The sequence below is a fragment of the Nipponia nippon genome, unplaced genomic scaffold (assembly GCF_047370975.1).
Source record: "Nipponia nippon isolate SJK-2023a ecotype South Korea unplaced genomic scaffold, ASM4737097v1 scaffold_3, whole genome shotgun sequence".
Taxonomy (NCBI): domain Eukaryota; kingdom Metazoa; phylum Chordata; class Aves; order Pelecaniformes; family Threskiornithidae; genus Nipponia; species Nipponia nippon.
Window position 1 is genome coordinate 87,348,933 of NW_028262347.1, and position 25,815 is coordinate 87,374,747.

At 38.8% G+C, this 25,815-nt stretch overlaps 1 protein-coding gene across 4 annotated transcripts in view; it reads right to left on the reverse strand.

Annotated features, from left to right (window-relative positions):
* The window catches only part of PCDH15 (protocadherin related 15), an 853,821-nt gene that overhangs the window by 370,053 nt on the left and 457,953 nt on the right, over positions 1 to 25,815 (reverse strand). For all 4 annotated transcript variants that reach the window (XM_087765707.1, XM_087765706.1, XM_087765705.1 and 1 more), the window contains exon 6: positions 23,001 to 23,119. In XM_087765707.1, the coding sequence (XP_087621833.1) occupies positions 23,001 to 23,091 (91 nt within the window). In that variant the 5' untranslated portion in view covers positions 23,092 to 23,119. The remainder of the gene's footprint in view (positions 1 to 23,000; positions 23,120 to 25,815) is intronic.

Here is a 25,815-nt window from a genome sequence, read left to right on the forward strand (position 1 = left end):
CTCTAATTGTAGAAACTGGGAAGGAACGACAGCAAACTTGACTTTGATTCAAACACATTTGCGATACTTCTTAAACCTACACTGAATTTCTGTGCTTTGCTTCAGAGTGGCTCACTTAAGCACTACTCTAAAATTCATAGCTCAGAAATTCAAAAAGACTCAAGTGAAAGATGATCCAAACTTCAAAATCTGACTGCAGCTGAATTTGGGTTTGGTTTTGTTTTTAACTGGACAAAAAGTGAGGTTGATGGATAACCAAGTACAGAAAGGAAATAAATCAAATAAAGAGCATTATTGTAAGCTCTCGTTCCCACAGCCTCAGAAAACATGCTTTTATACAGAATGTGCAACCTGAACAGCCGATCTATTTTGTAGCTTTATTTTTCCATTCTTCCAACTCTTTTTTTACAGATATAGTATCTACAAAGGGTTTGGTACGTGAAAATTGCCCTGCAAGTGCTGTGGATTGCTATTTTACTTTTACAGCTTTAGAAAAATGCAGAACCATCCGTCTTTTGGGCAATATTGTTTCAGATTGAAATAACTTTCCATTTTACAAGCAGTTTTGGAGTTGACAGAGTCTTTAAAATCATACTTGTGCCTGAAAACACCGTAAAATACATAAAAATATCATACTATGCCAAATAGCACCTAAAATTGTTATTACCAAAAGTAATTTTTAAGACTATTAAAATGCAACGGATAACTCGAGAATAGCTGTAATATCTTCAGAAGTGCTTAAACGGCAAAAGTTGACTAAACCAGCTTTTAACCATTACTATGCAGTGAGCATTAAAATTTCATGCTGTCTTCAATATTTTTGAAATCCCATTTTCCCTATTACCCATGTGATGCATTTAAGACAAAAATTTCATACAGGAGGATGAAAAAATACTTAATATCTGGAATTAAACTGAATCCAGGTACCATAAGCAAATTCTAAAGTCACAGCAATTTTAACTGCTATATACAAAACAGACATTTAACTACTAGTATAAGCAACTTAGAAAAAGCAGTTGGAAATACTTGTAAGCTTTCATGTTGTTGCAATGTCTTTACATGCAAATAAAAAGGGAGTAGCATTTATTAACTGAAACACAGGAGAGGAGACAGCTAAACTGCCTATAGATGAGCTAATAATATTTAGCCTTCCCCTGTTCCTAAAGGGTAGATTTGTGACTTTTAGACTTGAGGCTCAAAGTTAATTTTCATTGCCACTGAAATCACATTTAATTATCAGGCTTCTCATCTTTCCCTGAACAGTTTTTCTCCCATTTCAGTCTAGGATTCTTTATGTACACAACAGACACGGAAAATATAAGTTTGTCTTCCAGAGAACTGATTGAGATTAGCTGAAACAAAAGAAAGAAGCACTAAAAGGAAGTTTAAAATTAAATTTAGAAAAAAAAACCTTCATAAAATTTTGCTATATACACAGGAATATTTTCATTTTTAAAGGAGATGTAAAATTTTAGAATATTACGTTACTGTATGTGAATACCATTGAACCATATACTTGAGACTATGGTTTCAGTGACCTTCTTTAAAAAGCAGTGCTTTATGGACTAGAAAAAAAGTTGCATTGACGTGAAACCTCAAACTTCCTTCAGATTTTTAAGATTATAACACACACACACACCCTCTATCCTAAACATCAGCAACATTCACATGTTATTAAACAAAGAACAAAAGTCAAGTTGTCAGAGTCTACCTTCTGTGGTAGAACAAGAAGCTCTTTTGCTTCTCTAAAGTCACCTCTCCCACACTGAGCACTAGCTGCTGTAAATATTTAAATAGTTCAAGAAAATTCCACTTGGTACCAGATGTGCCAAATCTACAGCAGGTAACCCACCCCTACCTCCACCGAAAACAGGCTGCGCAAATTAACCTGCCAGTTCTAGGACTGTTTATGCGTCAAGTAATTAGCTAGCAATTTTGTGAACATCTACATATTGTACCTATAAATATCTTTCTCATGACATCTCTAATGAAGTCAATGTTGATCAACATCTTCCTGTAATTTAATCAAGACATCAAGCAGCAGTGACAGAAGGTGAGGAAGTCGCTTTGCTGCTCAGTAAAGCAATATCCCGCTGCGCTCTTCACGGAAACGAAGGGAAGCAAGACAACTCCTTGCCTTAAAAGACACCCTACTCTTTCAGCTCCTTGAGTACTCACTCACATGCTGCTAAAATTAGCTTGTCAAAATAGACTTCCACAACTGCATCTTAATTATAACAGCACAGTACAAATTTTCTCCCTCTTTCTCCATGGCAAATGCAACCCTGTTCTGGGAGGACAAGCTACCACGTCCTACGGTCACAGGACTCCACCAGATTTTCTAGCACATACCACAGCATCCCCTACTCCACCCCTGCAGAATCAACCATCTGCACGACTGAGAACTGACCTGGGCGTTTTTACATTTAAAATACAAACCCTAATAATGTGTCTTGACTAAATCACGATTTCATTACCATGGAACACTCTCTTGAAGTAAGACAGACACTGTGCTTTGGTTTTGAAAGCAGAAATGTTTAGACACTTCAAGTAGAAGACATTGTATCCAATATCAATGATGAAAAAAGCCCAAAAAGGCCATAAAAACACCAAAATCTGATTTTTAAGCATATTTCCAAGCAAACATGTAGTAGCAGAATACAGGAAATGGCACGTAATGAACTTACTACTTACAATCAAGTTCCCGTGGCTTCATAAAGCTAACCTATTTTGCACAGAGAATGTTGACACATATTCACAGATGCAAAAATTAATTAGCCAAGGATCTAGAAAATACTGCCCCCACAGTCTGGGTGAAAATGTACAGAGCTGTGAGCGGCAAGTAGGCACAGAAGTCCCGGACAGAAGGTCCTTTCTCAAAAAAAAAAAAAAAAAAAAAAAAAAAGTTAAGGCATCTAAGATATTATGCAACTCTCACATGCCACCTGACTGAGTCACATCCATTTGCCTGTTCCTCATCCATGAAAAATGCACAGTAATAAGACTTCACAAAAACTGTCATCCTTTGAAGGATCTGTTTAATAAATTATGGTCCAATGGATTCAATAATTGAAGTCGGAACTGCTTTCTGCCCATCATAGATCTAGCTTGTATCTAAACAGCCTGAACCTGAGTTAATTATAAAAGTAATAAGGACTTTAATGTTGAATAGCTACAAAGAGAGTTATTTGTTTTTCTTCTGGTTAGATGCACACTTTTGATACCTACTTTGTTGAGCAAACCCCGATATATTTAATAATTAAAATTGTTCCCATCTACAATGATAATCATACCCGTTCTTATACCAGCTGTACTTTGTCTTCCTGTTCCCACAATTTACTATTTACGTTTTCAGGTAAATCCACCACAATTTGACTGAAAAAGATGCAGGGCGGGGGTGGAAGACAAAGCTTATATGCAAAGTTAGTACTTTCTTCGTTATTTCTTCAAAACGTATTTTAGAAAAAACCTTTTCATGGAAAGTGTGAAGGTGTAACTTAGGCCTCTTTTTTGAAGCATTTATTGAATAAGGAAACTACAGTCCAAGATGAAAGTACGTATCTATAGCATCATCTGTTACTCCTGCCAGAATTTCCTCATACATGTGTTTGGAAAGCTTGGGCACTATTAACTCAAAAATGGTCTGGTAAATGCAAAATAGTTACAGCCTTTGTTTGTCTTTGAACCAATTTAAGATTTATTTTGATAAATACAAGGTTTTTGGTATCTCCCCTGTAAGCAACTATGGGAGGAAAGAAGCATGGGATGAGACAAAGGACTGTTTGACTTGGCACCCTTCAGCAGATGGTGGTCACTAGCACCCATCTGGAGAGGATTCCCAAAACACCCCCAAAACACGGTGTTAAAGCCAAGCAAAGCAGCTGATGTCGGTGCATGGGCTCTCCAAGCTCTAAACACTAAAAACTTCTTTCAGAAACTTATACGCTTTAGACAGGATGATTTTTTGTGTGCGTATTTTTTTTTTAATAACACTAGTGAAAATGAAGTCAAAGCATGGTACATCTGCTGTCTGAAACCTTTATCATCAAACAACAAATAAATTGCAAGAAGACAGTCGATACATTTCTGCTGCATTGAAAAAGACATTTCATATCCCTTGCAATATGACTCCAAACCCTCAAAATATTTATTTCTCAATTTTTACCTATTTAGAAAACAGTTTCAAAAATAAACGCCTTATAGGACATACTAATTACCATCAAAATCTCTCTCTCTATCACTAATCTCTGGGAGAGTTGAAGACATAGAAAAAAAAAATCTTTTCCTAAAACAGACACAATGGTGGTACCTTTGTACTTCCCAAGATACCAATACCAAAGAAGTATCATAAAAACAGGTAACAAATCTACTGCTCCCAGTGCTAATAATGAATATAGGTAAATTAACATAAAACACAAGTTCAGCTTCTTATTGCAAAGACTATCAAAATTTAAAAAAAAAAAAAAAGAGGATATTTGATGGCAGAAATTAAGATTGATCATCTGTTCTTGTAAAGATACAGCTCTCCTCTGTGTTTCAGTTCCTATGGAACACTAGAAGTGCCAAAGGAACATCAGCTTCTGCCCATCAGTGATCCTTCTTTCCCCTTCAAATACATACGTACACACAAACACTTCTTAAAACAGCATTTGACTAGAAAGGATAAGTATTAGGTAGGTGTACTTGTTAAGTCAGTCCAATCCAAGCGCATATTCAGGGAAGTTTTACATCAGCAAGAGTTGGCAGCAAAGAGAATACGTTTTTTCTTAAATTACAAAAAAATAGGAATAACTTGGACACACGGGCTACCTGGAGGCCATCAGCAGGAGGACAGAAGTGATGCCTCCAAGCTGGTCTCCATTTCACCTCTATAGCTGGAAATACAATGATACAAGAAGAATTTGAAAGCTCCCCTGTAAGGTTTCCACCTATGAGATAACATTGAAAATAATCCTGCAGATGAGACAGCAATTGCACAGGTGTTTTTGTAGGTTTTAAATGCATTCTTAGTGTTCAGTAGTGCCAAAGACTATTACCCTCCTAATCCCATTTAACCTTATTTTTTTATTTTATCTAGCATGCAGGCACTGATAAAGTAGCACACCTGACACAAAAGTACTCGGCTTCTACTCCGTATCCAGGCTGACTGTAATGGAGAGGTTGATTAATTTTGTATTAGCCAGATACACAATTGAAAATAAATCCCAAGCCATTGATTACACTGGAAGAACAAGCAGATAAGGTATTTTCTTTTCATACCTCTAGTATTTAATTATACAAAGGTTCTACCCACAAGGACCATAAGCAAACAGCTGAGCACAGCTATGGGACTTCTTTATTATTATTTTCCATGTATGATTGTTTATGTTGTTTAAGTACAAAAGCAAAATTCATTTTTTAAGATTCTGGTTCATTATGGGTTTATTTCTGGATAATGAACACTCGTTTATCTGAAGCCATTCACTCAGTTTATCTTTCCGTGTCAGCATGTTCATAACTATTTTAATTATCAGACAACAATAGGTTCACTAATGATATGGAGCTGAGTGAAACCACGCCTGTAAATGCCTGGCTTTATCTGCAGTTTGTATACTGAGCAATTCAAAGACATTTAAAATACAGTAGTCTCCATCACTTTTCTTCGAGCACCCAGAAAGTTATGAGCCAAGCAGAGACTCTCATCACCTGTTAATCACTACCTCCTTAGCAGAATAAAAAGATGAAGGCTTGAAGACAAAAGAAAACTGCTAAGCCCCTGGAGCTGTAAAACCACTAGCCCGTGCCACTATACCCCTTGGTGTTATTAACTAAACAGATAAAATTGTAGATATGAGGAGCAATTGACTTGTGCAGCATCCCAGAGGCAAGCTTCTGTGTCTTCCTGATTAGCTTCATTCAATTACGTCTTCTTAATTGCTCACATGCTAAAGCTCATTAAATGAAAAATAATATTGCTTCCTGCAGGTTGTGCACTTGAGATTTGAAAAATGGACACCACTGGTGTACCTTTCAGATACTGCCAGAGAGATTTCAAAGAGCAGTTACAGCCTATCTAAAGCAAAGTAGACTACTATTTTTTGTGGTTGTAGGATCTTCAATCTCATTGTGAGCTCAGACACAGATTATTTCTCATTTTCTTCTAAACTACTGGTAAATTTTCACTTTAAAAATCATTCAACTTCCCCCTCCAGCCCCCTCGACAACCAAAATTTTGGAGTTAAAATTATGAGCTGCTGTGTTAACCTTAACAGCACCAGAAAACAAAACAAATCTTCGGGCCTGTCTGTAGCTTTGTAGTGTTAACGTGTAACTAATGTAGCCCAGAAAGATGAAATACCACAACTTCATAGAGCTACACTTTACGGCTTTTTCAGTCCTCTGGTGAATTCAAGCTCCTCCTTCATTATCTGTTCATCCAGAAATTATTCCAGAGCATTTCTGAACAAAAACTCTCTAATATTCCCAAACCACATGGCTTGTCTACCTAACAACATAGTATCTGCTGTAAAAATCATGCTACTTCTACATATGCAAAGAAGAGTCAGGTTTTTTGGTGGGTTTGTTTGGTTTTTTTGGTTTGCCTTTCTTTTTCCCCCATAGAAAACATACAAGTAACTCCACGTTGATGCTCCTAACCCTATCTATATCAAATGAAAGCATCATCTTCACATAACCATATCATTATGCTTAGCAGGAATTCCAGATGCCCCATTTAATTGAATTGGAATAGATTTCCTATCAGGACAAACATACTTTGTGAGTATATCATAAGAAACATATCTTATAGAACTTGGAATTTTAGCAAAGAAGAACCTGTAAACAAAATCTTTGTTAACAAAGACCATAAAATAACATCTTTGATTAATGTCTGCTACTGAAATAAATTTAAGGCTATGAAAATTTGCTACAGTTGCATATGTTATATCAGATATACGGCATGTTCAAGTACAAATGATGCACAAATGCACTTTTTTCTTTCCCTCCCCAAAAATCCAACCCAAAACCAACTAGTAATGGGCCAATGGAACAGATAGCTCACAAAATGTACCTACACATGAAAAACTTCAAACTTCCTCCTCTTATTTACAAAACAGTACTTAGCAAATGACATGGTGTTTACAATATTTAAAAAAAAAAAAATCATAATATTTTTCCCACTTTAGCAACTCCTGTACTGTAGCCAAGCAGAAAAAAGGGCTCAAATAAACCTTAAAATGCTGCTCAGGAGGGAAGCATCACAAATATCTCTCCAGAGCTTCTTACCAGAAAATTTCCAATCTGCATTGATAAATACTTCTTCTGTTTTATATTTAACATGAGACACTTTATAAAAAACTTCAAATTGTTAGAAAGCTAATAAAGAACAGTGCCTGGATTTTTTCAATTAATTTTGCAACAAAAAGCAGTAAAGGAAAACTTGGAAGAACAAAAAAAAAGCACTGAAGAAAGGGAAACAGAGCTGAAGTTTCCGACTTGTGTATCTGAAACTGCGTATCAAACAAAACGGTCTATAGCAATGGCTCAAAAAGCTCTTTAGCACCTCTTACTATAATTTTGAAGCCGAACTTTGGAGAAAATCATAAGACAGGCTTGAAGATACTGGTTTTCATCTTTATACGTGTAAAAACCTCGAGATAAAACACCAGATACCATGGAATTAGAGGTAATAATAGTGGTACCAATCTTGTGCTAAATTCTAAAGTAGCCATCCTGATGTGCTACAGGGCACTGCTCCCCCATCTTCTGACAAGTGGGACTCATTTCATTTTAGAGGGGATTCATTTCTCTGCACTGAGTACTGAGTGCTCACAACATGAGGGCATGAACCCCACTCACATCACACAACCACTGATGTTGCATGACCCTGTTCACAGACCAGGCCAACATTGCAACCAAGATTTATTTGGAGCTCCCCAACTTACAGTCAGGTGTCCTGTTGTTCATCACTATTATTGCCAAATAAACAGAGAAACAATTTAAGGAAATTTTTGAAAGGTGTCATTTACTGCAACTTCATCTAATAGCAGCCATTATCACAGAATCATATTAATACTATAATGATTCATGTGGCAGAATCCCAGCCATTTTACAGGGGAAAAAAAGTCTGATAAGTCAAGAATTATTTGCAAAGACGATGAGAAAGAACAATATAGTCACCATAAGCTCGTAACAATATAAGACATCAACTGCTCTGTCATCCAGTATCATTATCAGCTATACCATGTGGAAGAAAAATAGTCCACTCTCTTTTCCTTTCATGTTTTTCTGAAATCTTTCAAAACTTACTATGCTTTTGGTGTGAGGTTTTTTGAGTAATTATTTTTTGTGCTGTGTTATCCATTTGTAACCAAAAAAAAAAGCCCAGCTATTTCTCAAGAAACACGATCAGTCTGTATGGGTTAATTATTCACAAAGAAAACAACAAAACTGCCATCTCCAGCAACATTAGGCAACAACAGATGCCTTGTTTTAAGCTTGGACCATCCGGAGGTTCAGAGGAAACTTTTAACGAGGGAGGCCCCGAGCTGCTTACAACTGTGTGTTCCTCTTTAGGCCCTAACAAATAAGCCTGTACAAACAACTCTGTTTTGAAATAAGGCATGAAATTAGTCTCATGCAAGACTTGCAGAACAGGTCAAATAATTAACTCTTGTCCCATTATATATCCTTTAAATCAGGGAACCACTTGGCAGTAACAGAATTATATGTAGCCGCTCAAACCAATGACGTTCCAAAACAAGATGATACTACTAACGGAAAACTACTACTAACAGAAAACTCTTCTTGTCAGTATAATTGAGTAAATACAAACAGCTTATTTGAGCAAATAAAGAGGAAAAATAATTATTTTGGCGATAACTTGTTTTTCTCAACAGATAGTACCACAGAGCAGCATTTGACCTATTTTAAGGGACAAATAAATCGAGTGTTTAATGTTGCATCAATATTGCAGGCAAAATAATCAGTAGCTTAAACATCAGTGACTAAAAGTATAATACTACAGTACAGGATCAAGTAAAGCAAACAATGCAAGTAAACTATTTACTGCTCTGCAGGAATATGTTTAAAAATGCCTAACAGTTTGCAATATCTTGACTAGAAAGACCTTTTAGATGTTTCTAAAATGAGAAGCAATACTGTTTATCACTACTGAATTCAAAAAAGAAAACTAAAATGGCATTGTAGGTAAACACACTCAAAATCATACCACAACACATCCACCCTTCTCTGAAAATCAGTTTTCTAGGATAATTTGGACTAGATCTGTTCAGCCTTCAATTGCAGAGAAATCCCATTTATCTGCAAATCCAATTTGAGAATACAATTTCTCTCCCTTGCTTCCTTTTTCACCTCCTCAGCCCTTCACTTTGCAATCAGGCTTAACTAGGTGCATCACAATAATTTGATATTATTTAAATATTTGATTTCTGCTCATTGTAGCCTATATACATAAACTATTCATCTCCGCACCAATTTAAGGCTTGCCATGCCTCAATCCACAGTCTAATAAATACTGCAGTAAAGGACAGATTATTTTTTTTTTTAAACGGAACTCAGTAAGACCCTTGGACTTTTTTTTTTTTTTTTTTTTTAAATCCATCTATTTCTTTCTTCTGTTTACTCAAAAGTTTTCCTTTCACCATCTACAGAAGAATTCTTATCTTTCAACAGAGATTCCCTAGAAGAGATGAGAGAGAAGGTATTGGCCTGGGAGGAAACCCAGCGATCACGTCTGTACACACGAGCAAAAGTCTTCAAGACAAAAATCTTTCCGAGTCCATTCTATCTGCTCTGAGCATCGCATATTAACATCATCATCTTACCTGTCACAAAAGTCAAAGGCATTTATTCACCTAGCACTATAGGCCAGAGTTGCAAACTGCAGTTACTTCAAAAACCACAGCAATATTTGTGGAAAAGGGGAAGAGGGTGTTTGGTTTGGGTTTTTTTTGGTGGTTGTTTTTGGTTTTAAGTTCAAAACCCCAGACATTTCCTCACCACAGGCATTCCATATAAATCCCTAGCAATTGACTGAGTTTACATGAGCTTCAGTCAAGAAAAACACCATCTATATTTAATGATAGACAACAGCTGAACAGTAATGATCCCCTAATCTGGAAATAATTACTGTAAAATGAATGCATTAAAATGAGCTGTGAACTCATCCTTTACAATTATTACCCAAACACATGACTCTGCTCCCACTACACACACTAAAGCAGAGATACTGCTGTCTGGAGCACAAACTCAGACCCTACAGACGTTCAGACCTTCTGGAAATGCTGAAAAACCTGGACCCCTATTTAAAGCCTTCCTAAGTAGGAGTCCATACTTACCAAGTAATCAACACAGAAATTCAAGATCTCCTCTGAAAAAAGATTTCACGCTTCATTTTTTTCAGAACAACTTAGTTACAGTACTACTGGTCTTTTTCTGTACTAATTGCTTAAAACTTCATACTTATTGCTATTGTGATTGAACAGTGGGTTATTGCAAGGACACCTCCAATTACATCTTTGCCACATAACAGAACAGAAAACTTACACCTGTTATTGATGCAGTTAAGAATGCCACTCCTGATACATAAATTAATGGAACTGAAGCAAAACTGGGCATTCAAAGCAATTCAAAACCAAATCTGCAATTCATAATGCACAGAACCTGTGCTCTAAAGGACATAGCTATGAGTCAGTTCTTGTCATGTGAAAATCAAATCATAATAAAATCAAGTTTTGATCAAGTTGAAGTTCCTGTTCATTTCCCCGCCCCCCCCTCCCCCATCAAAAACGGATTAAATTGAAGCATAGTAGCAACAGGGAGGTAGTTTCTATCACAGTTTATTTGTCAACATATGGCAATCTCATATAAGCATTCAGAAAATAGTTCTTACTGCTGGACTGAGTAAGATGAGAAAAAATGAGACGGGAGTTTGGAAAGTAACACGACAGGACAGGGACAGTGATATAGGAGCAGAAGGAATTGCTAGCTTGCTAGGTTCAGTAGCAGAACAGGGAACCCCAAAAGATAAGGGAGAGGTGGTTATAATGCACAAAAATGGCTATTTACAGAAGACTAAGCATGAAAGAATATGCGCACCAGAATTTCCAGCCAGCAGGAAGAAGGGAAAGTCTGGAGAAAGAGGAAGGAGCAAATGGGTGTTTCTCCCCACTCCCTGGCTTTAAAAAGGCTTCAAAAGGGTAAATTCATGGATTCTGGAAACTTAGGTTTCTGCTCAGAAAATATCTCTGTGTTTCAGCTCATACCTCATCCTGTTCTTCACATCTCCCGTGGCTGCAATGAAGTCTACAATAGAGAACACTCAAACAGCTCCAATTCCTCTCCCCAGACCTATTGCTTCATCTTAAGCAAATGCTTGTAGAAAGGGTTAGTCTGAAAATGAGCTTCAGTAAAGAAAAAAAAAAATACTTGTGCTATGAATACTGCATATGAATACTTCTAAGCCATCATTTAGGTACATAACCCAACTAATCACACAGTGGAAAACTTACTGGAACCCGTCTATGCTTGCAGGCTATCTATAACCTTCCTTAACCCTGAGTAGCTCAAAGCTTCTCTGTTGACGCAAATAGTCTGCTGCAGTCATACTTCTTACTGTAAAAGAGATTACCAGCCTCCCATGTCAACATGACGCGCCCAGGAATTCCCAGTTCCAAACCCTTTACTACGTATACAATATGTGAATACAAAAAAGTCAGCAAAATATTTCCAATAAAAATAAAAATTGAGTGGGCAGTATAAATGGCAGACCACAAGCAGGAACAACCTGGCACTAAGGGACATATGTACATTTTAAATACTGTCAATTTGTAATATACGTCTGTTCTTTTTTTGGAGGTCAGACTAATCTAGTTATTCCTCTTCAAAAACAATTTCAAAGTCTGATTATTTACAAAGTAATTTCAATAAATAGCCAAGTTAAAATATTTACATTTGTTCTTATTAAGGGCCTCCTAGTAAAGAAATACGGTCAATTAGTATGAGCTATCTTACTACTAGATCTAGTGGCCTACTGATCTGCAAATGTGTTTATTCCAGAAAACTGGAATAAAATGAAACAAGCAGGTTCTGCTGATCCAGCGGGAGGCATTGCAGCAATTCAGCAGGTAATGGAGAGATGGATTTACTGGATTAGTGCAGATGGAGTTTATCTTGTGGGGAACAATGTCGGAACACATGCAACTACACAAAAAATACAAAACCAAGCGTTGTTTGGAGTAGTATTTTGAATAATTAGCTTGGCAGTGTCCCATCTACAGCCAGTAGATTCTGTTTAGATTGAAATTAAGAAAGTGAATGCGTGCAGGAGCACCTCGGCAGTTAATTCAAGTCCAGAGGGAAAGATGTCAGTAGAGCTAAACCAAGCTCTGCGCAGGAAAGGTGGTTGCCGCCTTCAATGTGGTAGAGAACCGGTACCAAATGTGGTTTTGTCTCGACATTGCCGCTGTAGCGCCATCCAGCGTCGCGCTTCGAGAAAACCCTCTTCTCCACAGTTTTGAGAAAAACAACCTCGTGCGCCTGCGCAGGGGCTAAAGGCGCGAAAAGAGCAGAGGCGGGGGCAGCACGTCCGTGGCGAACCGCACGTACACATTTGTGATCCGCGCATGCGTGAGAGCCCCTATATAAGGAGCACACGTGGCCTTCGGCGGGGGCGGCACGCGAGACCACTTCTTCCCTTCCTGCACCCTGAAGGCCCCCCCCCCCCCCCGCTTCGGTCCCTGACGAAGCCTGAGGCCACCGAAGACCCAGCGGAAGATCACCGGACTCGAAGTGGTGGTGATAAACTCCTCCTTCTCTTTGTCTCTCTGTCTCTCTCCCCTATTCTTTCCCTCTCCTCCCTTGCCCTCCCTCCTCCCTCCATTCTCTTCTCCCCTCAAATAAACGTAAAAGATTGTATGAGATCTGACCGATTCCAGCGTCTTAATCTCGTCCTTGGGATCGTATTGAAACCTCCCCCGACACTGGATTGGGGCAAATGTCTTTATGCTACTTAGAACAGAGATGCAAAATGCACACGTGTGTGCACACTTCACATTGACGCATGCATGCTTGCAATTAGATTCAAAATATTCATGACTGAAGAGCTTTACTGCAGAATAAACACACAGAGCAGTTACAGTATAATCTTCTGTACCCACCAATACACACAAATCCTACCTCATCCCCCCAAAATTAAGGGGGAAATCTACCAGATCTGAGAAAGCACTGTCCTATTCACACTGTGTCAGTGCATCATGTCTCTCAGCTAAAAGGAATTCATTTCAATGGAAGTGGTAAATATGTTCTCTGAAATCTGGACATGAGATGGAGGTCACAAACAGATACAGTATTCTAGAAAACTATACTTCTGTACTCCTATGTCAAAACACTGACTAAATTATCAGACAAATTTACACAGACATCTCTCTTCACTGAAGACTCTTTCAACCATTACCATTAAAGCACAAGAACAACCAGTACAGGGGTTAGCTCTGCTCAACACACATGCTCTATGGCTGCAAACCAACATATGAACACACAGACACAACCATTTCTGATTTTTAGGATCTCAGCCCAGTATTGTTATAGTTTACTCTATGAAAGTCCCAACATCCAAGCTACTCTGACAGAGGGGACACAAGCTGTGCCAATGCCCTTTCACAAGGATTTCTGCTTTCCCTGCACCAGGCCTTCGCTTCCCAGATGTGAATCTCGCCTTAGAAAGGGCACCTGTCCCTTGGAGGAAAAATGCCAGCTCAGTATTCACAGCCTTCCCACACCAAGGGATAGCTCAGGTCGGTCAAGTCCTCGGTGACTCAAAGAACATCGATACTTGCAATCCAGGCACTCCCACACACAACACCTTGTGTGCCGAAGAATAAGGCTGAGCAGAAAGAACTTGGTAGGCCAGTGCCTAGAAGAGGCTCGTTCCTAGGTAGATCCCAAAGTCAGGTTGTTCCAAGGATGTTGGGATCTGGGATTTGTTGCTTCTCAACAAGCAGCTTCCTGCCTCATCCATCCCAGCACCATCACAGGGAGCACACAGGGTACTCGGTCACTTCTGCCAGGAGACTGAGGGCTGAAATTTGCACCTTAACCAAGACGAACCTTGTTTCTGATGCCCACAATTCATGAATTTAACTCGTCTCTTGCCAAAGGTAAATTGATCTGCGGACTCAAAGCATTGCTAGTGGCGCTTCAAGACATCCCATCAGTTACACTTCGAAGAACTAAACCCTTCAGAGGAACTAATGGCTGAACTACAATTCAAAGGCATCACGGACAGCTCTTTTCCCTTTAGGATCACTGCAGAGCCAAGTGCCAGAGCTCACAACCAAAAGCAGCGAGTTTTCATAAAGCAATCAAACAAATTACTTGTGTTCTGAAGAACAGAGGCTTTCCCAGGCAGCCCTTAGGCAAGCACCTGTTTGCATTTCTCTTCTTTCACTGGATATGTACAGTATAGGGCTCAGGGAATGATAAATGGGCTACATGTATTCAAATATGCATTTTCCTGAGTTAATTTCCTACCCAACAGTAATATATCAAGATCTGAAACTATTTTATTTTTAAAGTAGCCTCTTAAAGTGATTTGTGAGGCCCTTTAGTTATTCAATTTTTGTAGCATAAGACTCCATCAGACTGAATAAAAGACAGTAACTAATACAGGGTGCCCCCATGCAGCAGAAAAACAGCTGAAGGAGCTTATGCCTGAACAACCCGGGTGGCAAAAATGAATTGCACAGTTGTGTTTTTCACAGGAAAATCCTTATTTAAAAAGCAATCTCCCATTCAGGGTAAAAACTATTTAAAGGGCTATTCCCTACAACCTGATTAAAAAAAAAAATAATCTGTTTAACCCTTATGAAGTGAAATACATATTTGGATAAGCAAACCTTCTGCTTAGCCTCGATTTTATTTCATTTCAGATACCAGTACTAACTATAGATAGGTTTAATTTCAATTAGTTCAACGCTTTCTAAGTGTTGAAGTTGGCAAGAGATGTGCTTCTTCCTGCCTGGCCCACATGCCTTGCAAAATCTGAGTTTCAGTTTAAGAATCCAGTAAGGATACAGTTTTACATTATGCCTAACCTGGAAGCTGCTATTACGTCCTTCCAGACTTGGTATCATCCTCCTCTGCTGCAGATCTAGCAGTTATACAGCTGCAGGGTGAGTCGGCTCAGCTTACTGAGCCAATGGAAAATAAACCCAGCAAGCTCTAGTTGCTCAAGTGGTTGGTTGTTTTTTTAATATGCAAAAGGAGCCAGGAGTAAGAGTTTCTGTTCTTTTGACACAGAGGCCAAACACCTTAATGTTACTATAAATGAGGCCTGCCTTTAGTCTACTTTTAAACCAGCCAGCCCCACTTCTACACACCTTTCTCTCAGTGGCAGTAGGAAAAACAGCAGAGTGGTGCAGCAGGAGATTGTTCTCAAGCAGCTCCTTTAGCACAGCCAGGCAGATGGTCAGGCTTACCTGGCAATCTGCTACCTTGGGCAGCTTCCCACACAGCCAGCTTTGCATCCAAAGTAAAAAAAGAAGTAGGTGCTTTAATGTTCAACAGAACCCTACTGTACACAACATGATACGAAATATTTTCAATACCTAGCAATCACACTTTCCCACCAATTCCCACTGAAGTCAGTTACTTCTTCAACTTCTCCCTACTGTACATTTTACCCCAAACAAGACTCTCCCCCCCCCCCCCCTCAAAAAAAAAATATCCATGTTGATTTAGCCCTTCAAGGGCCTTCATTAGCTTAAGGACAAAAAGCAGTATCTATTATCTTGTATTTCAACCACAATGAGATTTTTTTTTAAATTTTTTTCCCCTTCATCTACATAACTTAAACTGCAAAGAAAATGCTAGCATGTATTCTTTCAAGCTTCCCAAGCATGAAATTTTTGTCCTGTGGGGGCACTTCTGCCAGCAAGTCCTATACTCTGACAAAATATCCAACTAGCAGGTTGGAATTAAACAAAACCCACTGAGCAGTCAGTGAGAAATACATATTCCACAGCGCAGATACCAATGGCACATCTCCTCTTCAACAGACTAGAGTAGTCAAAAGTAAGGAAATGAGTCTGAAACTAGAAGATTAGAAGATAACATCATACTGCTTTGGTGCCAAGTCCAAATTCAGACATGCATTTGGAAAAAACAAAGTTAAAAAAAAAGCCTCTCTCAGTATCCTCCTGGACAAAATGTCCAGCATACAGCTGGATAAACACATAATGCAATGGGTGTGCAGCAGGCTGATGGGTCGGGCTCAAAGGCTTATAGTAAATGGGGTTACATTGGGCTGGCGACCAGTCACTAGCGGGGTTCCGCAGGGATCCATCTTGGGGCCCATGCCCTTCAATGTCTTCATAAATGACTTGGATGCAGGACTTCAAGGTTTGTTATCAAAGTCTGCCGATGACACAAAATTGGGAGGAGCTGTTGACACTCTGAAGGGCAGAGAGGCCCTGCAGAGAGATCTGGACAAATTAGAGAGCTGGGCAATCACCAACCATGTGAAGTTTAACAAGGGCAAGTGCCAGATTTTGCACCTGGGACATGGCAGCCCTGGATGTACATATAGACTGGGGAACGAGAGGCTGGAGAGCAGCCCCACGGAGAGGCATCTGGGGGTTCTGGTCAATGGCAAGTTGAACATGAGCCAACAGTGTGCCCTGGCAGCCAAGAGGGCCAACTGTGTCCTGGGGTGCATCAAGCACCGTATTGCCAGCCGGTCGAGGGAGGCGATTGTCCCGCTCTGCTCTGCGCTGATGCGGCCTCATCTTGAGTACTGTGTGCAGTTTTGGGCGCCACAGTGCAAAAAGGATACGAAGCTACTACAGAGTGTCCAGAGGAGAGCCGCCAAGATGGTGAAGGGTTTAGAGGGGAAGCCGTATGAGGAGCGGCTGAAGTCCCTTGATCTCTGTTCAGCCTGGAGAAGAGGAGGCTGAGGGGAGACCTCATTGTGGTCTACAGCTTCCTCACAAGGGGAGGAGGAGGGGCAGGTGCTGATCTCTCCTCCCTGGCGACCCATGATAGGACCCGAGGGAATGGCAGGAAGATATGCCAGGGGAGGTTTAGGTTGGACATTAGGAAAAGGTTCTTCACCCAGAGGGTGGTGGAGCACTGGAACAGGCTCCCCAGGGAGGTAGTCACAGCACCAAGCCTGACAACATTTCAAACATTTCAAACAGCATTTGGACAGCACCCTCAGACGTATGGTGTGAACTTTGGGGTTGTCCTATGCAGGGACAGGAGTTGGACTCGATGATCCTTGTGGGTCCCTTCCAACTCAGGACATTCTAGGATTCTATGATTTCTACTTTACCATGTATTATAAAGTAAGTACTAGTTTCATACTAAATGCAAGTGGAATTCAAGCGTCGACATTGTTGGATGTTACGTGATAGGGTGGTATAACAATCCCCTGGGGTCAGCTGAGATGTAGGAAGACAGGTGAGAACGATGTCAAGATGCACAGGGGAATACAGGCAGCCTCTGCAAGCCCAGCTTTTCTTCTTCCACCCCTCAAGAACTCCCTAAAACACAATCCAAATTTGCACCTGCATTATGAGATAACATAAGGACTGAGATGGTCTCATCTCCAAGTGTATTAATTGAGGACTTTTGTCAGTATTCTTGTTTTACAGCTAAAAATCTTCAAGTGAAACATAAGGGACTTCTCAAACCTTTTATTCATTTGTGTATAAAAACAAAAGGGCAAAACAAGTCAACTTCAGGCTAAAAGCAGCCCCAACAAATGACTATCTTCAAAAAGCCTTCAAAGATATCATTACATTAAACAGATCACCACAATTCACAGTCTCATTAAACACTTTTGAAAATCTTAGTAACGGAATCATTGCAACTTTTGTTGGTGGATCTTCAGGTTCGGTTTTGGTTTTCTCTTGTTTTCAAACAGTGATCAGAATTATTTTTGCCTTTCTTTTATCTTTTAAGAGTAAAGAGTAAATTACTGGTACTCCCAAGTTTGCAGCTATATCCTTCATGATTGGTATACACTAAGTCCAAATGCTGAAGACTATTAAATCTGTTAATTGTCAAATGATTATTTTTGCTGGATCAGTTTGGTGTAGCATCAAAGTGCACACAGACAGCTTTTAAATTCTGCGGCCTTCTCTACTGACCAAAAGATTGCTGCTGAAGTGTTTCTTCTAGTCATATACATTGGATTAAAGAAAAAAAAAAAAAAAGGAAAGGAATTGGATCCTAGCTTTCTACCTTTCTCCTCACTGCTTCTTTTAGCTTGAGAGTTTGCCTCTGAATTTAATAGAGTAGCACTGAAAAAAATAGAGATTGTAGCTGACCTAATTTCACATATTGCAGGGCTATAACTGACATTTGTACTTTTACTTAAGCTAAAATATTACTGGGGGGGGGAGAGCAAACTAGGGGCAGCAGAAATCATAAAACCAGATTTCTTTATTAAAAAAAAAAAAAACAAACCACAACAACAACAAAGCCAAAAAAACCCCAAACCCAACAAAACCCCACATTACTCATCCACCCACAGTCTTACATTTATTCTGGCATACCATATGATTGAGCAAAAGAATAATACAAAGAAATCATTGGAAGAAAACACTGAATGGGTTCATCAACAGTACATTGAGACTAACGTGATAACTCTTCAAACAAAAGAACAGGTTTTTTAATAATTTCAGGGGGGTGTTTTTTAATACAAAAGGACTACAGCAGATGTAAAGTACTTGCATTTATTCAACAGATTTTAAATACTCCCCACAGGAAATGATTAAACTGGAAAGGCTGGATTAATATGAAAATTTTAAGTACAACCTGAAGAGAGCTGGCTAAAATGAGATGACAAGCAGACTTGGTTCAGATGGGTACTTTGTCCTGAAAGGTGATAAGAGTTCTCTACAAATGAGTAGTAACGTGTGACTGAAATTTCAGCTCACTGAAAACTCGGAACAAGAAATGCAGGACAGAAATTTATTAGTGGCACAAATGGAAACAAAACTTGAGCACAAATTTGACGTTGCTTTGCATGTCACTTAGACACCACTGACAAAAACACTACTATGAAAAAAAAAAAATCCCTAAAGGCCCATGCTTATCAGTTACAGATGATGATAGAAGAAGACAGAGTTGTATTAAATTAAAGCACAACCGCCAGCCACCAATGCACAAAATACACTTTACTGAGTGAAGTAACTCCAATAGACGCAGCAAAGCACAGCTAGCATGGTAAAGAACTGTCGGGATGTCACCTGGAAACAAAATACAAATGCCAGCAACCACATTCAAGAGAAGGATTTAGCCAAAAGAGGGGCACAGCAGAACTACCAGGATTACAGGGGAAGGAGAATCTATTTTGCAAGGGCAGCCTACAGAAACTTGTTTGTTTAGTTGCATGAGCAAAAACCAAAAGGGGGAATTATTGCTCTCTAAACATTCCTTTGGCTGGAGAGCAGAAACACCAGTGATGGAAACACATTACCTGAACTGAAAGATTACACAGGCACAATCAGCTAGCCATGAATAAATTGTCTCATTTCTGCCAGACAATGGCATTGAGCCAAATGAACAAATCGGATTCTGGGGAAGCTTTCTAATAAGCATAGGAAGAAAGCAGCCTAACCATTCCCAAGACAGTCCTTGATAAAATTTTTAAGGCTACTTTGTAACATCATAAATTGCTGTGGCTGGGGAAGATTTGATGACTCGGGAGGTCGAGCAAAAACATCTGAAATAGAGAAAATATGAGCTAATGGAGCAAAACGCAGTAATAGAGGCATGCAACTAACTAAATGCGCACAGCTACAACCATGAAAACAGATCACTTGCATGCTAGATGCAAAGAAATAGGTTATAATTTCTGCCATAATTGATTTCTCCTGTTTGTATTCGTGATTGTTCTGCTGTTAAAATAACTACACTGTTTTTAAATTGCAATTGCTAAAAGAATGCATTTTTATATGTTATATGCTAGGTTACAAATTTTGTTATTGCAAATTAGAACAACTCTACCAGTCCCAGGCGTGCTAAAGTACTTCTCTGCAATGATGCAAGTACAGAACATAGTTTTCTATTTAGCTGCAAGAAATACATTTCAAAGTAATTGTTTTTATAAGCATTGCATCATTAGCTGGGTGGCATCTGTTGAGTAACCAGTACCCCACCCTGGATTAAATTAATTTCCATATCATTTTTTCTCTATTATAGCATTATGGTATTTATACGAAGTACCTTGAAGATATCAGAAGTACTTTTCACTAAATTTACCCTTTCCTGAACACAGCGGGGGCGGGGGGGAGGGGCGCGTATCAGTTCATTCTCACGTTTGTATGAGGGTGCTGTATGTTCCTCAAGCAACAGCATTTCTGAACTTTTCCCCCAGTAAAGTATCAATACTCTTGGCCATATGCATCAAATTTATATTCATTGAAAAGCAAAGCCCCTTCTGTTCAGACTATATAAGAGAACATTATCATTTAGGATAAAAACAAGTTTGGGTTCTGTGCTAAAAAAAATGGCATGAGCCAGGAAAAAAAACGCAACTAAACAAAACAACAAAAAACCCAAACCAAACAAAAAACCACGACCAAAACCCACAAAAAAAACCCCAGAAGGAATATCACAAGGAGGCCACACTAGCAGGGATTATTGTAAACTTGTCTGAAACACTGGCTTAGACAGAAAACATGAAATTTCAAGAATCTAAGTTAATGCACTAAAAGAAAGTCTGTAAAACCCCGATACTGTCTGAATACTGTCTCCGAAGTTGTAGATATTTGGAGTAGATATATTGCTAAGTCATCTACGAGATTTAGATGACTTTAAATTTTTGTATTTTCAGGTCTCCTCCGTTTCGTAGTGACACAAGTGAAAGTTTTATTGGCAAGTTTTCATAGAATTATTGCAAGCATTCAATATAAGAAGCAAATAAAAAGTCAAACTGGTGCAAGGCAACTTAAAAAACAAAAAGAAATCTAGTTAGCTGAGTTTCTGCTGCCATTGCTATCTGTCAGTGATGCAATATTCACCTGCTCACAATAACTCCTGACAGACAGCGAAGAAATTGCACAGATTCTCTCTTACCACACGACCCCATCAGGCAACAAGCAGTTATATGAACAACAGATCACTAATTGCAGCTACATGTTTACAGCCTTTTTAAGTAATGAAGTTGCTAGACATTTTCAGTCACAATGTCATTAATGAATGATAGTTTTATATACAACTGCGGACAAAGATCTTCCCCTTCCTCTAAATCACCTGTAACAAAAAGGTACAATCTGAATACTTTTTCAGATGGGGACATTAATTAACATAGAAGTTTGTCATATCAGAAGTAGAAAGGCACAAAAATTGAAACCTGAGGAATCTGTTTTCCTATTCTGAAATATCAAAGTGCCTACTACTATACTTTCTGGGGCATCCGTGCCATGTGTTTTGCACACTTCAGCATCATTCAATTGTAACCCGAAATCGGTATTCAACTGAAATTCACAATGTTATTTTGATCAAAGATGTCTTTTTGGATGAATGCTATGATGTTGCCTGTGTGAGTACAAACAAGATCACAGTAAAAAGTATTGCAGTCTATTTTCAGCCTACCACAAATGCTCTTTTTTCATGACCCCAGAACAGCTGTAGCCCGGTGCAGCCCTATCATGCTGCTTCCCTCCCCTCCCTTCAACTTCATACCATTGCTCTCCAGCATCCACTTCCTCCCATGCTGCTAAACACGCCAGGGAACATCCAGCTGCCATGCAGTCTCTCCTCAAATCTAGCATTTTGCTGTTCCAAGAGCACTTGACAACCATCACCACGTCCAACATTGCAAAGCGTAACAGCCCCACACCTCCACTATAATAAATGATTAAAAAGCAAGCTAATTGTACCCAAGCATAGATCAAGTATCTGAAATATGAGCAGCTCATACACTTTACTTCAGTGTCAAGAATGACAGCTATAATGACAGTGTATAAAAATGGATAAAATGAAACTAGTTTTCCTGTATATTATGGACATCAAATACAATGTAGGGTTGGGGCTGGGGGATGGAAAGGAATAAAAGGACATTTGGAGAACAATTAATAGAGTAAGAAAAATATACTTTCTACTCGATAATAAAAAAAAAACTAAGCAAAATTCAAGTAGGATTGAATACATCTCAAAAGCAAAACTAGTATACTTCATAACTGCCAAAATAGAGTTTTCTAAAAGAAAATCCAGCTGCAAAAAAGTCATAAATATGTACTATTACAACTTACCTACATGGAAGGCCTAAGTGCCACTTATAATGAGCAACTTCATTGCAGACATTCTGAAAGCCTACTCATTTTTTACTTATCCCTCTCACTATACTTAAGAGTACTTAAGAACAAGTCTGTCAAACTCACCTCTTCAACTTTTTAAAGAAAGTTCAAAAGGATAAATCATTATCAGTTATCTAAGTCTGTAATTTGTATTACTATAGATATCTGGCAGACACATTTCTGGTATTTCTTAATTACATTCAACAAAGATGCTATAAGGATGAACATGAGCTATTGGTACCACATTTCAGGATTTCTGAAGTATTGTTTCTCTAGAAGACCCTCATTGTGGATCTTTTCTCAAGTTTTTGGTCAGATATGTATACAGTCCATTAATAATTCTCTCTCAAACTCCTATTCCGAGTGCTGTAACTGTCGATTTACAAATAAAGCAAGGTAAAGTATTTGTTCAATGAATAAGAGGAAACAAATTTTAATGCTAGAGTCCAATACTGAATAATCATAACTTAAGATCTTATCTTGCCTGGTAAATCAACAGCTTTGTTAAATATAATCACTGGAAGATGCTTAAAATCATGAAACATACCCAGATCTTTCCTTATTGTAAGCTCTCTTTCCTACCAAGTATCAAACTACTTTTTCAAGTAACAATTCCGGGAGGGTGGAATTAAAAGGAAATCACAGAATCATCCCACCCCTCCCACAGCTATGCCCCCCCAGCAAAAACCTTACCTTCATCATTCTGGGCCAAACAACCTGCTAAGATAGTAGCAACTGCAGTCCCTACAGCTAACCATTTCCAGAGACAAAACTGCTGTAACATTTTTTGTCAAGCTTCACTCAAGGCAGATCTGAAAAAGAAAGATTTGATACATGCATTAGTCAACCAACCTACACAAAGGTGAGTGATTACAAACTATTTCACAGGTAACTATGTGCGTTTAACTACATAGGGCATATATAGCCTATAAGAGTTCGACATTGTTTCTGTTAAAACAAGCAAGGTTAATCCCATTAGCAGCAATGCATACCTACATACTTGTTAACTTGATAATCACGTACACACAGGCCTCCAAGTAAAAAAAAAAAAAAAAAAAAAGCAAGTTTTCTTGCTTAAATCAGGTCTAATTTCCATAATTTCGATAAAATGAAGTATTTATGTCAGCCTTATGCTTTAAAAGCACTTTGAAGAAATGACCGTATCCAAAAAATTCTGCTTATTAAAACTGGTGTTCAACTGCAAAAGTCAGCAGGGACCCAGTATTCAAACACATCGCCCAGCAGAACCTCTCCCAGCAAAACTATGAGCGAACCCCATAGATGGCCGCCTTTAATGAGACAGACTGTTGGTTCATGCCCAGCAAAGGAGGAAAACCAAAAACCCCACATGTACAAAAAACCCCAGGAGAATAAACTGGCCAAGGCATGTCTGGATGAACTCCAGAGCATATTTAGAGTGCGTAACATTAGAAAGTTATCTAAAACTCTGTTTTATTGCCCCAATAAAGAGAATTAACATATTTCTGTAGCCCAGAACTGAATTATTTAAAAATACTCCTTCACATTTAAAAACATTGTGACAAATACAATGGACTTCCTAGCAACAGAAGCATGAAATGGAGAGAAACTTACAGCAGTACAAAAACAAGCTATTGTATAAAAAGGGTTTAAGTGCTGTCAATTTTCCCAAGCAAAGCACTTGACTCAGATTTCATTGCCACTTTCTGCTTATAACTTTCTATCGTGGTTACAAAACTGCTGTATTTTATTCCAAGTCAAACAAACAGACTATTATCCCCCACTTAACAGCCTCAGCATTAACACCATCTGATCCTCTGTCAGCAAGACATTATTGAAGATGTGCTATCATTTTCCTTCCACAAACCAAGCTTATAGAAAACACAAATATATGGACAGCATCTAATTCACACAACACGCACACAAAAAGTATCTACCTCGGGCATAAAAACATCCTTTTAGATCACTCTCAAGAGTTATCCAAGCCACAAGGAAGCAGGGTTTCCACTAACAGAAATAGGTGATAGTTTCATTAAGTACTGGACAAGCCAAGAATTTCTCTAAGACCTGAATTTATTCCAAATCATATCATCTTGCAAAACATTTTGGTTAATATGAAGGAAACAGCGCTATGATATAAACTGTTCCTCTTAAAAAAAAGACCAAAATGAGTATGTGTCAAGAGTTTTGGAGGAAAAAACGGGTTTTTTTCAAATGGATAAGGAAAGCAAGCAGTGAAATTTAATAAATCACACTGAGTGGCCCATATTTACTTAAAGTTCTTAGGTGGTTGACACTGTATATATTTAGCCTGCTTCCAGGGCAGCTCACATGGGTGAGATCTATTAGGCTTCCTCACACAGCAAGCAGGCTCGCTCTTTCTTTGCAAAGACGTGAATCACAGTTGACTTTTTGCCTTCCGGTGGATTTTAATACCAACATTCACTATCCCAAACAATGCTGTAAAAATAAAGGGGAGTAGCGAAACCATTTAAAATCCTACACACACACACACACTGCTCCACTTCTCATTCGGGGGTTAGAGATGAAGACAGGCTTTTCCTATCTCCACCTTCATTCAAGTAGGACTCTTCCCACCCTGTTCAGCAGCAGCAGGTCACTGCAAGCAGTTAGTTGCAATAGGTAGCAATTTCAGGAAGAACTTAAATATTATACATCCAACAAGGAGGCAGCCTATGCCTAATTGAAGCAGCAGAGCAGATCTCACGGGACTGTTCATTTTCATTTCAGCAAGACAAACGTCAGTTTTCTCAACAGCTCAAGGTTACAGGAATTAATTAATTCAAGCCATGCAATAGTATCATACAAATAGAACCATACAAAAGCACCCACCTTCCTCCTCTCTCCTCCTTCTCTTCCACTGGCACTTCTACAACAGTTTCTGCCCCTAACTCCAGCAGAGACAGCTCAAATGAGAATTTCAGACTCTTCCTAAAGGGCCTATTTATTCCTATACATGTGAGGAGACCAGAGTTGTTACCAAAGATCCCACTATCCATAAGAAAATACTATTTAAAAGCTTGCTACACAGTATGAAAAGGAAGCTTCAAGCTCATCACGTATGTTACCAATAACTCGACAAGTATGTTACCCACAGAGAAAAAGAGCAGCTAGTTCTTTCTTGGGGGGGTGGGGGGGAGCCTTCCTTAAGGAACACACTCTGGAAGTTTGCCAGAGTTGCTCAAAAAATGGCTTTTTCCTCCCTTCTACTTACCAAAATGCTCATTTGATTACTGTCACCTGAATTTCCACTTAGCCAATTCAGAAGTCATTCTGGATTTTGGAACGGCACCTTCAAAGAACAGAAATTACTTCCACCAAAATATATTCTACTTGACTACTTTTAAATAAAAGACTGTCTCCCCATTGCCCAAATGGATTCAAATGAATCCAATGTCATCACTGGACTACCTAGGAACTTTTGAGGATGTGGACTTCTCAATATTTCACCATTTTTTCCTCCCACATGAAGAGGAGAGCCTAAAAGAATTGGGCTTGGTTGCTTTTT